The 14322-nt window shown below is 45.9% G+C and overlaps 1 protein-coding gene across 14 annotated transcripts in view; it reads right to left on the reverse strand.

Moving 5' to 3' along the window:
- The window catches only part of BEND7 (BEN domain containing 7), an 82239-nt gene that overhangs the window by 49106 nt on the left and 18811 nt on the right, over window positions 1-14322 (reverse strand). For 13 of the 14 annotated variants that reach the window (XR_008299921.1, XR_008299920.1, XM_053225310.1 and 10 more), the window contains 2 exons: window positions 6600-6902; window positions 3415-3537 (listed from right to left, as the gene is read on the reverse strand). Coding sequence is in view for 12 of the 14 variants with exons in the window: in XM_053225310.1 (XP_053081285.1) it covers window positions 3415-3537; window positions 6600-6902 (426 nt within the window). In the remaining 2 variants the exon portion in view is untranslated. The remainder of the gene's footprint in view (window positions 1-3414; window positions 3538-6599; window positions 6903-14322) is intronic. The other variant, XM_053225311.1, reaches the window with a different exon arrangement.

Genomic DNA, 14322 nt, shown 5'->3' on the forward strand with positions numbered 1-14322 from the left:
AGTCCATCCCCCGTGGGGCCTGTAGGTCACCAAATGATGTCTCTGGAGCACTTTGAAGTTCGACACGCGGAAAAGCAGCTCAGATAAAACTGTGTCCTTGCCGCTGGTGGGCCACACTGACTGCTGCCCCTGTTTCCGTGGAAGAAAGGGCATTCTGAGCTGTAGCAAAACACCTGAGCGTGATTTGACCGGTCGCAGGACATTTTTATATAAGCGGGAATTCAGAACTTGAGGTAAGCCCAACTCAGGAATATTCCGATCGTCCTCCGAGGGAAAGCTCCTCAGCTGTGAGCAGTCTACAGGCACCGCAACTGACCAGGGCTGAGCGATGATGATCATTTATCAAAGAATCAGTCTGGGATGACCAGGAAGCACGTGGGCAAAAGCCCGCTGGTCATTTATCGGGGCCAGTTGCCCCTTCCTCACGAACCAGTGCCGTCCGCACGCAGCTACCTCCACGGCACCACACTACTGGCTTCTGACCGGGCTCCACGCCATACCTGGGTTTCAGGTAGCTACAAAATAGGAATGATACAATTCTGCGCAAGTCAAGAAGACTAGTAAAATCCAGAAAATCCAGGTGGAGTTCTGGAGATGAAGAGCACTGAGCAAGGACCAAGTACTAGTACTGAACATACACTTAAGGAAACCAAGGATGATAATTCCAGTTTTCACAGATGTACTTTGGCAAGTAGCGTTCGTGAACCACTTAAGAATATTCTGATGGGAAGTGTAATAGAAAAATACGGCATCATTATTTAAATCTTCATGTATCAATATGGCTTACTAAATATGATCATAGGATACGCCTGCCTTTTTACAGAAATAAGCTGAATGAAAACTAAAGATCTTTAAATGCGCATAAATATGGATCATCTCCTATCAGTTTGCAAATAAAGGATATTTATACTTTGAACTTGGTATTTGCATTTCCCAGACTGGCAAGAAATTTATTAGCATCAGAAACTAACTACTTGGGGTGCCTCGCTGGCTGAGTCGGTGGAGGGTGCCACTTCTAAACCCGGGGTTGTAAATTCAAGCCCCACGTTGGGTGTAGAGATTACTTAAAAAAATAAAATAACAAGAAACAAAATACTTGCCTTGCATAGGAGCACTGAACAGGCTTTTAACCACCTGTACAGTAATTAGTCGAATTCATTGGCGCTTGACCTTGGCTGCATGTTAGAGTCAGCCGGGAGCTTTTAAAAAGAGTCAGTGCCTCGCAGCCTCACCCCAGACTAAGTGAATTGGAATTTGCAGGGGTGGTTCCCCAGCACTGAGTTGTTGTTTTTTGTTTTTTGTTTTTTTTGAGCTTCTCAAGTGATCCACTGTGCAAGCCTGAGTAGAGAACTTTTCTCTGTTCTCCAGATTTTCACCCAAGGCTAGGCCTCCATGCCCAAGGTTAAATGGACAATGGAAGCAAAATAATAATAATAGTAAGAAGAAGACTCACTATTCTACATTAAAAGTGAAAGTGCTTTTGGTTTCACACAGGCACTATCTGAGTTTTTCTTCTCCGTTTGCAAGTCTAGACACAGTCTCTTGTATCCAGATCGTATCGCTTCATCTTATTCCTTGCCCTTTCTCCCTAAAGTAAAGGCAAAACTTTCTAAATATAATTTAAGTCTAAGTTTTATAGGCAATAAATCTTAAGTAAATCTACCCACACTACACAAATTCTTAAGTTTACGGAAATTAAAGAGTAATAGTTTATCCTTTCTGCTATCCTACAGCTCTGGCATTGCTTACCGCCCTCACCTACAGACGTTCAGAAAGGGAAACAACAGTGACAAAGTGGCATTTACCTAATAGATTCCAAAAGGGCTTCCGTCGAGGATTTAGATGGTTGCAATTTGCAGTTTGCCATCTCAGTAGTAAGGAGCTTAAGTAACAAAATAAATCATTACGGTTTCATATGCATATTTTCTTAAGTGCTAACACACTCTTCCTCTGAGAAAAGAACCTGTCCATCATGAAGGAACCTTTCTTTCTGAGCTCCTTACTTGGGAGATGGTACCTTCTGCCGGGTCAAGGAGAAGACGGGTTACCGTGGAAGAACAGGGGGAGTTGCATGCTCACTGGCCTGACCAAAATGCTTATTCTTTCCTTGGGCTAAAACCAAATTCAGCACATGAAATTAGATGTTGCTTTTCAGACGGCCTTTTGCAAACCTTACTTTCATGTGCTCTTGGGTGATGGGTGTGCTTAAGTATTAAGCTTTTTATATCAAAACCACATCATTGAATATTCAAATTTTACTAGAATTCACTAAATGGCACCAGGTACGATTTCTGAGCGATGACCCTCCTGAATCTCTTTACAGGGGAAGGGTGGGGATGCTGGTCACATACGACTGTGCTATTACCTGCTCAAGGAGTTTTCCCTCACCAGAGGAGGCCTTCGTGAAATGATTTATTATTTTCTGTACCTGTGACAAAAAAGTTCCATGCCCCCCGCCCCCATGTGTGGAGATTAGAAACGGCAGCTGCTGTCATGATGCCCCAGTCTTCGAGATGAACGGCTCCTGGTCTCTAGAACAACACCAGAGCCTGGATGGTCCCTTACAGAGCTCATTGCATTTACCAACCCCTTCTATTTTGAAAACAGTCCTGTGAGTTAGGTATTAATGCTCCAGCTACACATGAGAAATCGGAGCCCAGAGAGGTTACACAGCTTCCCGAGGAGAGCTGGGACTCGGACCCCACCCTGCGGACTCCCTGTGACAACAAGAGAGGCGTCACGTAAATAAAGAAGACGAGATGTGAGGGGTCCCTGAGCTTCCACATCCTGAATATTTATCCAGGAGACAAGCCACAGGCGGGAGCTCGGAGTGCTCATGTTCCTGAATGTCTCCGCCAGGAGAGCCCACGCTCCCGATAGGGCCCCCCCCCCCCCCCGCCCCGGCCCTTAGACAACAGTGCGTGGCTTCCCTACTGTCACACAGCGGCCCCAGAAGGGGTGGGACAGGCGTGGAGGTTGCCGACCAGCATACAGCCCCCACACAGAGCATTTCAGGAGGTGAAGGTGAGTCAGCCTCACTTTCTTTCCTGATGTGAACTTCCTTGTCGACTCACAGTAGGGAAGGGAGCTGGAGAATGATGCCCACCTTCAAGTACGACTGTTTGAAAATTCAAGTAACTGACACTTGTGAAGTCCTAGGAGACGAGGGCGTGAACGATGTGGAGCACACGTACATCGGCACATGAGTAGCACGGTTAGCAGTAACAAATCTGCTAGATTTGCTAAAGGAAAAATGCGTTGTAGAAAAAGCTGAGAAGACAGACACTTGGAAAAGCATGGAGAGACAGCGAGGCGGGAAGAGGTGACCACCAAAAACAAAACAAACATCCTGACGGAAGATGTCAGATACGCATGACAAATCAGGGGGTTCCACCCGAGGCCCGGTCTCCGTACCTGCTTGAATTTGCATTAATTTCCGCATGGTCCTGAGTTCTTGGAGGATGGCCTGCAACGTTGACTGGCAGTTACAAGTACAGCAGTTTGATCCACCTGACGAATTCACTGCTGGAAGTTCTCCTGAGCATCAAAGAAAAGAAGGGCATACTCCGAATGTCAACACCAAAATTATAAAGAGGAAAAAATACTGAGAACATACTGAGGGTTGATGGGGGGGGGGGGGGAGGGAGGGGAAAGTGGGTGATGGGCACGGAGGAGGGCACGGAGGGTGGGATGAGCACTGGGTGTTGTATGGAAACCAATTTGAAAATAAATTATTAAAAAAAAAAAAAGAAAAAAAAGAAGGCATATTGACAGCATTTTGAAGCATGTAAGGAAAACGTATCCAATAACTGTTACCACCTAAATGCTGGGGTCTGACTTTACCTAAATTATCCAGGCTTCTGCACTGTAAGGTGCCTGGCGGCTCATGGGGTAGGAGGTGGAGTCTGCATGACCGTGCGCCCATGATGCGCTGTGGGCAGGCCTCCCTAGTGCCAAACCAGTGCATCTCAGGTCACACCCTCATAAAAATTCACTAGAAACACACACTATGTTGCACAGAAACACCAGCTCTGAGAACAAGCCTTCCAAAAAAAACCTGGTCGGCTGCATGTTATAAACGTTCACCTTAAAAATTAAAAGTGTCTATGGGGTGCCTGGGGTTGAGCGGCCAACTTTAGCTCATTTCATGATCTCACAGTTCACGGGTTTGAGCCCCACGTCGGGCTCTGTGCTGACAGCTGGGAGCCTGGAGCCTGCTTCTGATTCTGTGTCTCCCCCTCTCTCTGCCCCTCCCCACTCACGCTCTCTCTCTCTCTCTCTCTCTCTCTCTCTCAAAAATGAATAAACATTAAAAAAAAATTAAATGTGTCAAACTATTAAAAATAGTTTTGTAGTATTAAGCACGTTTTCCCAAGTTAGGAACTGTCACCACATTAAAACTGTGAGAGTACTCTCTGGGGGTGGTATGTGTGGGGCGGGGAAAAGCCAGGGGAGCAGGGTGTCTATGGGAGGACGTATTTGAACTTGGTGGGTTATAGGGTGTTGGGCTGCTGGCTGTTCTCCAGCTCAATCTTCATGCACCTTTTTTTCCATTCCCCTATCCTACATTTCCCTCACTTTACTCTCTTTATCTCTGTTTAAATTTAGTTATCTTTTCCTTAATAAAACGATCCTATTTAGGTAAACACAGATTGTCCCATTGTCCTTGGAACACGATGGAACATTTGGAAAGTTGCTCTTTCCACAGCGTGCCCTCCAGCATCTGTGTCCAATCCGACCACTGTGACTGCTGTCGGAGGTGCAGGGGGAAAGTTCTAAGGCACTGATCCAATTATACCTGTTATCATACACGACAGATAATTTTAATCCCACTGTATGCATTATTTGTGGACACTGTAAAAAAAATTCACGGCAAAACCATGGCATACATACGGATAACTTAATGCCTGGAGGAATGCAATTATTTACATCCAAAGTTGTAGCAAACTGAGATGTTACAGCTTTAAAACTGCAAATAATTTCAATGGAATTCTAAGTAGTCACAGTTCTATGTGATGGGTTTCTACTGGAAATAATGCAAACGACAAACGCAAAAATCTATTTTCAAACCAACCTGGGGGAACTTAGGTTTGTAACTTTTAACGTTAATAACATTTTCCAGAGTGAATCCACCATGCCTGCTGTGGACTGGAAAACAGAACGCTGTTCACCCACAACTTACTGATGTGGCATTTATTTAGCCTCATACACACCTAGGGGTGTTCTGTTTCTCTTACTGTTTCTTCCACGGCAGTCAAATTAGGAGGGCCTTAGAGAATATTCCTAGTCACTATTCTCAGTGCTGTCTTTATCATTTTTAGAGGACAAAACCAACCGTTTCCAGCTTGTTATAAATCATTTTCTAATTTTAAGGAGAACTGACTTTTCATTTTCATGGAGGAGTCTTTCAAGAGCCATGTCCCCTAACCTGGAAGCGTGCCAGGAGGTGAACCTGATCCTGGCTTATGCAATATTGAGAGAAAGAGAAGACACCATACATCTCTTGGGGTCCCTCATCGGCAGTGTCTCGGGATGGCTTTTTATGCCTGAACTGGTTACTGCAAATTGTGTTAAAAAAAAAAATCAAAACAATTCTCTTCTTCTTGAAGGAATAGCGAACGTGGGAGAAAAATCCTTAACTTTTCAAGGAAACTGAAAATGCGGTCTTGCTTCTTCCTTGTTCTCTTTGTGAAGACTACAGATCTGCGCATCCATACGTTAATTTATGGAGCAAATAACCGGATGGTAAGTTAACACGTCCAGAAAAATATCAGTTCTTTTCCCTTAAGGGAAAAATTGCCACTTTTTTCCCTGAACAATTAGGAACTTAAATTAAGGAAATGTAACTCTAAAAGGGTAATTTTCAGGCCTAATTGAAGCAAGTGTTACGACATGGATCATCCGGTTCAGTTACTGGGATGTGAGGTTAAAGCAAAGGTATCACTAGTCACTAGGATGCTGGGACAGGTGTCTCCCACCCCCTTCTTCCGACAATGCAGAAAAGCGAATAAGGCAAGAGGATGTATTAATGACATACCGTACGACCAGAAGCTTCTTTTGATGACAAAGTGAGCTCCTTCTGCCCTAATGTTTGTCTTTCATGGCAATAATATCTGTATGTTGGCAAATGATAGCTTTCACCTCTCGAGGAGCTAAAATCTCTACGAAGAAACCGTCACTTCTAATATAAAGCCTCAGTCTCTCTTATTTCTCAATTCCAGTTTTTACTCTCTTAGTGTAACTCAGCTAAGGCAGGTGACTAGGGGAGGCTTTAATGTACTGAACTCAAAAACCATGCTGAATATTTTGGGGCACCTGGGTGGCTCGGTTGGTTAAGCATCTTACTCTTGATTTTGGCTCAGGTCAAGATCCCATGGTTCATGAGATCAAGCCCTGTGTCCAGCTAGCTCTGTGCTGACAACATGGAGCCTGCTTGGGATTCTCTCTATTCCTCTTCTGCTTCTGCACGCATGCGTGCGTGCTCTCTCTCAAAATAAATACATTTAAATTAAAACAAAAAACCCACGATGAATATTTAGAAATATAAAACATTTGGACAGCCCTCTCCCCCCCCGGCCCCGAGCATTCTCAAACCATACCGTTGGAGCTCCCAGTGGTGTGGGGCTGACTCTGGAAGGTTCTAGAGCGGGTGCCATACTGCCCTGAGAACTGCCCGCTGGAGGGTGGTAACTCATTCCACGCACCACGTGAAGAAGGGTGGAGGCTCTGGGGGGCCTCAGCAGTGGAGTTCAAACGCGGAGGCCAGACTGAATCCAAATCCTGGGGTTCTTCTTTTAATTTTTCTCCTTCCTTGCCGACACGCTGATAGATCCTCCCAGTGCTGTCATTCAGTAATCTTCTCATTCCTGTAATTTGTTTTTTAATTTCCATGCTTTCGTTTCCTAATGGAAACAGGGCCAAAGAGATCACTGTGCATGAGCAGAAAAAATAATCCACTACTTAAAAAAGCCACGCCCCTTCTTTGGAAATGGGAATGATTGCTGAGTCCAGATGCAAGCTTCTAGAAACTTAATCTATAAAAATTAAAGGCAAGAAAATGCCTAGCACCATTGGCAGAGGTCACACTCCAGTAAGACACTGTCAGTGGGGGCATCACCTTCAGACATGACAATGTAGGAGCACAGACACATCCAAGACATGGGAGGAGGGCTTTGTCTTTCTCTGGCCCCGACTCATGGTGGGGAGACACCCCTGGAACTACGTCTCCCTGGACGGACCTGCCCAGACCACTGCCACCTCCACTTTGTAACTACAGGCACAAGAGAACCCCACTTCACCTTTGTTGTTGTTTTTTTTTCCACTGTGGTTAAAAAACACGTAACATAAAATTTACCATCTTAACTGTTTTTAAGGGCACCATTCAGTTAATGCTATTTGCACTGTTGTGCAAGAGACCTCCAGAACCTTTACATTAAGTAACAGTCCTTTTCCATAAGGGGATTTTTTTTTTTGAACTAAGGTATCTCTGTACTGCACTAGGGGTACTTAATAAATATTATTTAAAGATAACTCTCAAATTATACAGACGTAAAATATTTTCTGTAAATAATGACATTACAGGATGTTATTAGGAGCTTTTTTGAACATCTTATCTTACTAAACTGTGCATCAGCTGGTATCTTCACAAAGACCGAGAAAAGGGGATTTTTTTTTTTACCTCTAATCTGGGTGTTAAAATAAAAGTCTTATACCAGGATTTTTTTCCCCCTCTAATCTGGGTGTTAAAAGCCTCTCACAGTCACTCTATTAAATGCTTGAAATTTAAACTATGATAAAAAGAAAAGGCTTTTTCTACATAGCTCCTGCAAATAAATACAGCACATTTAATATAAATGATGTTTTAATGCACTTAGCATCGTATAAGCCAGGTTTCTCTGTAGAATTAGTAACTACACAATGAATCTAGGTATTTTTGTGTTGCCTGGTTAGGTATTTAGCTAATTAATGTATGGATACATTACTGACTATAAAGAAACTTTTATATACCGTTTTGAAATAAGTATCCCCAATTTTCAAAAAGGTAATAAAAATATTAATTCTGCCTTTGATATCCAACATGGGTGAACACAGAAATGACACAGATTTCCAAATTTATAGTATTGTTATGTGTTGGTATATTCTTGAGGAGAGGAGAGGAGAAATATTTTCATTTGTAATAAGACTCTTTTCATATCAAACACCTGTGAAAATTACAATACAGAAACACTAAGTGATACTCCAGATTTTATGGGAATGGATGACTAAGCACAATTTAAATAATGCAGAGCCAGCAAAACTTGTGACCTCCTCAGGATGTGCAGGGAGCAGGGTGTGTCTGAAGGGCTCCCGGAGGAATTTGGAAGGAAACGCACAGGCAAACTGGTGTCAGTTTCAGCACCCAAACACGTAACTTTCCTGGCTAGTGAACAGCACCATCTGGGCAAGAAGCTTCTTTCCTGTGGGGTTTTTATCCTCCATTTTCTAGAGCAGGGAAGTCGTGCACGCATCACAGGCTGCAGCACACTGATCGTAGCTGGCAATGCTGGTGGCTGCCACTCCCCTCCCTCCTGGCGCCCGGGCAAGAGCTGCGCCGACTCGGCCGCGTTCTGCCTGGGTCTTGAGTCGGTGCCAGCTTACTTCTCCACACAGACCCTGACACTTGAAGCAAAAGGGATGCTGTCTTTTCAAAGCTTCCACCTCTGCTCTGGAGACGGAGCTCTATGACGATCAAGTGCTGTCTTTAGGGGGAGAAAGAAAGTCACAGGATTCTGGAAGTTTCTAAAAGCAAATCTGCTTTGTTGCAACCTTAGTTTCTCGGTTCTGAAAATTACCAGAATGAACATTCGATTTTGAGTTTCACATACGTTCTATGTTTGTGTGGAGGACCAGAAGCTTATGCCGCAGGGTGAGTCCAGGGGAAGAGGTGAGACTTTAAAGGGTGCCTCTGGGTGTGGGCTGTCCCAGCAAACGTTTAGAAACATGTCTTCCAAAGTCAAAACAAAACCCAACCAAATGACAAATCAGGAGCTGGCAGGGCCCAAGGAGGAAATCACGGTGCTGCGAAGGAGGCCAAGGCAGACCCGACTGACCTCACTCAGGACACGGTGCACGGTGTCCTTCTAAAGCACAGAAGACAGTCAGGTGCAGAAGTCAGAGCTGTAAAAGTCAATGAGAGGACAGTGGAGAGACTGGGGAAGGTGGAGGAAGGGGTGACCTAAGAGGCTTTCAGAGGAGACGGGCTGGGCATCCCTAGAGGACAACCTGACGTGTGCAAACGGTCTCAGGGTAACCACTGGGAACTGTCCCTCCTTTGGCCAATGAAGCAGGGAGCAGCCCTGACCATCCCCCCTGGGGAAGAGTCCTGAAGCCTCATTGCACCTGCAGGCGATGATGGGCTTCAGCAGAGAGAGGGGAAACGCTGCCTTGCACGTTGGGGGCGGATGGAGCAGAGGGTCAGAAATGAGACCTGAAGGCCAAACGCAGGGATGGCATAAGAAGCGGGGTGAGCACGCATACACTGGGATGGAGCGGGTGCCCAACACAGGCAAGCGGGACGAGCCGGCGGAGGCTCGAGCAGCGGATGCCGGTGTGGTCCAGCGGACAGGCCTGGGCTGGACTCCCCTCAGCTGGACTGACCTGCTGCTTAACAGGAGACAAGTCACCCACGGGCCCCCCAACTTTGGCCTCCTGAATCACAAAAGGAAGGTCTGAAGGGGGACGCACAGCAGCGCTGGGGGGCTATGTGGGATGTTCACAGAGTACCTGATGCCTCTAAGGTCACAAATACCCTTCTCAGAACCGGCGGGCTTCTTCTGTCCTCACATGGGGCCCACTGTTTTTTGTTCTTTTTTTTTAATTGAGGGGGTGCATGCAGTCCTTTGACTTGAAATGGTGGGAAGTGTATAAGATTGAGATTGGAAGTGTTAGTTGACGTCTACTTGTCCTTCCAGTTGGAATCAGTCAGCATCTTTTCCATGTATAAGGCCGGGGAAAGGAAGCTCCCAGGAGCCACAGGCTAGTTCCAGAGCATGATTCTATAAGGAAACGTGTGCCATTTCCTGATTTCTTTCCAGATCTATGTCTTTACTTACACTCAACTCCAAGAGGCTGAACGTTTTCAGGAAAGACAAACAAAAAGAAATCTTACTAAAAGGTAAAACAGCCTTAACTGAAATTCTTTTGAGTCTGGACAGGTCTACAACTGCAGGCTGAATTCTATCTTTGGCTAAATTTCAAGACTCTACCAGATCATGTGTCTTTACATAACACATACAGATACATGGTAATAATTATACTGATTATGCACAATAATACATACAGAATAAGTCCTCATACATGAACTCTCTTAACTTGGCCAGAACTCTCTTAACTTGTATATCCTCTTAACTAAGGATATACAACACAGACCATCACAGTCTGGGATGATAAAAGAAAAAGATGGTGATATATAAACATATAGCAAGAGACTGTATGTGAACATGTCAGGTCTATCTAGAAACGTCTTACTACGAAGATTCATGAAACAATCATATCTTTGCCCTACAAATGTACTGGTGTTGATGTAGAGTAGGTATTCCATAAAACTTTTTTTTTTTTAAGTTTATTTATTTTGAAAGAGTAAGTGTACTGCAGAGGGGCAGAGAGGGAGAGAGAGAGCAGGAGAGAGAGAATCCCAAGCAGGCTCCATGCTGTCAGTGCAGAACCTGGTGTGGGGCTTGATCTCACAAACCATGAGATCATGACCTGAGCCAAGATCAAGAGTAGGACACTCAACTGACTGAGCTACCCCGGCTGGCGCCCCTCCATAAAACTTTAAGTGAATGCAAGAAATGGCTTATCCAAACCAGAATGAATCCGGTAGAATTAAATATAATATTAAGGTTATAAGCAAACAGCATGTTAATAGAGCGGAGTGACAAAGTAGAATAAAATTGCTCAACAAGCATTTAGCAAACACCTTATGGGCTCAAGAGGTATAAAGATCATCCGGTACAAATTCAAAGGTAGCCCCTGTCCAAATGTGTCAACATTTTTTACCCAAATCCCTTTAGATCGATTGGCTGTACTGAAAAATGATCCTGATTTTTCTTGGACTGTTGGCTGACTCCAAACTGTTAACTGTGCACCCCGGGATGCCAGGGCACAAAGTGCCCTACTATTCGATGACCCTGCTTCTTCCTATAGCTGAAGACCTTCCCTGAGGGTCCTGCTTTCCCTGTAGCCCCCGGGTGAAAGCTGGTCATTCCCCATTCCCTTGGGGCTGGGGATGGTGGCTCCCCAAAATGTCATGCTTCCGGCCCCAGGAGAAAGCTCACTGTTGTTTGAGTTGATGTCACAGAGCTCTGGCATCTTCCCCCTTCTTCCTGAACAGCAGTTCTGTGTGCCAGGAGTTCAAGCTCTCTGTGGGGAAGGACAGGTGATGGAGCTGAAATGGACACTGAGGTCATCCCATTATGGGCCACACATGCCAAGCGAAGGAAGAATAATTTTACACTGGAGATACTGGGCTATTACTCTGGGCAATTTTAGATTCATTATCTCTTTCAACACAGAGCTATCTATTAGAAAAACAATTCTGGCAAAACTGTGGTGAGCTGTGGTGTGGGGAGAGAAAACCAGTTACGTGTCGTTGCTAAAGGCTGGGGGAAGGACTGAGGGGTGTGGCTGGAGAGAGACACTTAAGGAACTTCACCAGACGGACCTGGTGAGGGACTGGATGTGGGGCCAGGGGCGAGGGTGGTGAACAAGAAGGGTGCGTGAAAGATAAAGCCACGGTTTCTGGCTTGGGTGACTGATGGATACTAACACCGGGCAGAGTTAGAGAAAAAGGTTGCTGCGGAGTCAGGTTATAATGAGCCTAGTTCTGACAAAGAAGATCCAGATAATAAGCAGGGAAGCGGGGCTGCAGCCCCGTGGTACATGAAGCTGACCCCAGAACTGTTCTACTACTGGCAGTAGTTGGCCCTCTGGACTGGGTAAGCCCCTGGGGATCACTAACAAGTCAGGGGCTAGAAGGACACCCTATACAGAGATGCCAGATTTCCTATCAACCTAGCGTGCAAAGGGTGCAACACCCCCCCCCCCCCGCCCCCTTTCAACATTAAAAGAACCCTGAGCTCATTTGTTTCCGAGCCAGCAAAGTGGGTCACCCCATCCCTCCTGGGCTCCCTACCATGGGAGCCTTGGTCAGAACTGAGTCACCTCCAACCCACCCCGCCACCCCCCCCAACATCCAGTCCACCGCCAAGGTGCCACACCCGGTCACGTGCCGCAACAGGGCAGAATCTTCACGAACCGAACCGAGGGGCACTTTTCCCACCGTATTCAGTACCGGTCGACTTTCATTACAGTATCGTGTCCAGTTCTGTACTGTTTTAAAGAGGCCGTCGAGAATCTTTAGGAGATCGTGAAAAGTCAACAGGGAAGATTCAAGGGACGAGGACAGGCTACACAAGTTGGGTGTTTCACCGAGAAGTAAGTTTATGGTTACTGGGTGACTGGTCTTCACTACTATGGGTTGGTGTGGAGGAGGGACACAGTTCTTCATCCCAGGAGACTGGGCAACCCATGGTCTTAAAGGACCCCCGCAGTCAGTCCGTAAACACCAACAACACAGCAGAGCAGCGTCCGAGAACATGTGCCCCGGCAGTGACAAGAATACTTTTCTCTCTGGGATGACGAGAAAGTTCTGGAAACGGTGGTGGTGGTTGCACGGCATTGAATATACTTACAAAGAAGAATGCTTTCAAGCAATGCTTTGCATTTTTCAGGTAACGACATGTTAAAGTAGGAAAAAGTTGAGGGCATCGGTTGAGAAATACTAAGGGGCTCAGGCTTTGTACCAGACAGTCTAAACATCTCCTCTCAAATCCTAGTAGAAGCAGCGCGCAGCCATGTCGTAGAAAAGACACACCCACCGCCGGCAAGATGACAGCGGTGACAGGAAGAGCAGGAAGGGGGGACAGGGTCCTTCCCGCCAGCGCTACAGCTCTCGACGAACGGGGCTCAGAGTGAAGGAATGTGAAGCAGACTCTGTGCTCTGAGGCCTGAGGTTGGCACCCTCCTCCCAAGGCCATACTGACGTGCAGATGCTATCAAGGTCCCACCTGGCCACCCTCAGGGACAAGAGCCATGTTTACAAGGGACACGCAAGGCTGAGATTCTAACTCAGCAAAAATGGTCTGAAAACGCATTAGTTTATAGAACAGAGCACTGGTTTCCAAGGGCGTCCTTTTCTCTAATGCAACCTTCAGCAGAACCCCAATAAATAAAGCAGGGCAAAGCGTGTGGAGGAGAGTGTGCCAGAACCCACATTCCTGAGCCAGTCCCTGGAGTGCATTCAGGAACTCCAAGGGCAGCACACAACATATTCTAAATGCCACCGAGATGGAAAGAGGCAAAGAGTGGCTACGGAATCATGTAACTGGTTGAATCAAATACTATGATAAGAAGTATCTCAACTGTGTACATGTTGGCACAGGTTCGAGGACCCTGTTAAACTGGAAGTTATAGGTGGAAAATAATTTAGCAGCTCAGTGTATACACGGCATTCTCATTTAAAGGGCAACTGAGTTCCTTTCAAGTCTGTTTAGATAACATCAGGTTCATTCATCCATTCAATAAATATTTATTGTACTACTGAATATGAGACACTGTGTGCGTAAAAAGAGGAAGAGAAGTATAAGCTACAGTCTCTCCCCTTGAGGAGTGCACAGTCCAGCAGTGGAGACATAGGACTGTACGGGCAGTTCTAAGGGTATGATGTCCCTCTGCTGATGAATGGCAGGCTTACCCAGTGCGAACACCTGCTGCCAGGGTGGGAGGCTGGAGCTCTTTCTGTCCAAGGCTGAGCATGTGAGGCCAGGACAAGCACCAAGGGAGAATGCCATGGATCTGAGCTGGAAAATAGGCCTTCAAAGCAAAAAGAGCTTGAGACGCCTATTAAAGGCCAAACGAGCAAAGATACACCAGGAAATGAATCAAGGACTTGAGATTCAAAATGGGCCATAAAAAAGAATGAGATCGTGCTGTTGGCATCAACACGGATGGACCCAGAGGGTATCATGTTAAGTGAAAGAAGTCAGAGAAAGATAGCATATGATTTCACTTCTATGTGGAACACCTATAACACAAACAAAACTGAAACAAACTCTTAAATACATAGAACTGGTGGTTGCCAGAGAGGAGGGGAGTTGGGAGACACAGGTAAAGGGGATTAAGAGGTACAAACATCCAGGGGCACCTGGGTGGCTCAGTCAGTTAAGCGTCTGGACTTTGGCTCAGGTCATGATCCCTCCACTGGCGAGTTCGAGCCCTGCATCG

The sequence above is a fragment of the Acinonyx jubatus genome, chromosome B4, assembly GCF_027475565.1.
Source record: "Acinonyx jubatus isolate Ajub_Pintada_27869175 chromosome B4, VMU_Ajub_asm_v1.0, whole genome shotgun sequence".
Lineage (NCBI taxonomy): Eukaryota > Metazoa > Chordata > Mammalia > Carnivora > Felidae > Acinonyx > Acinonyx jubatus.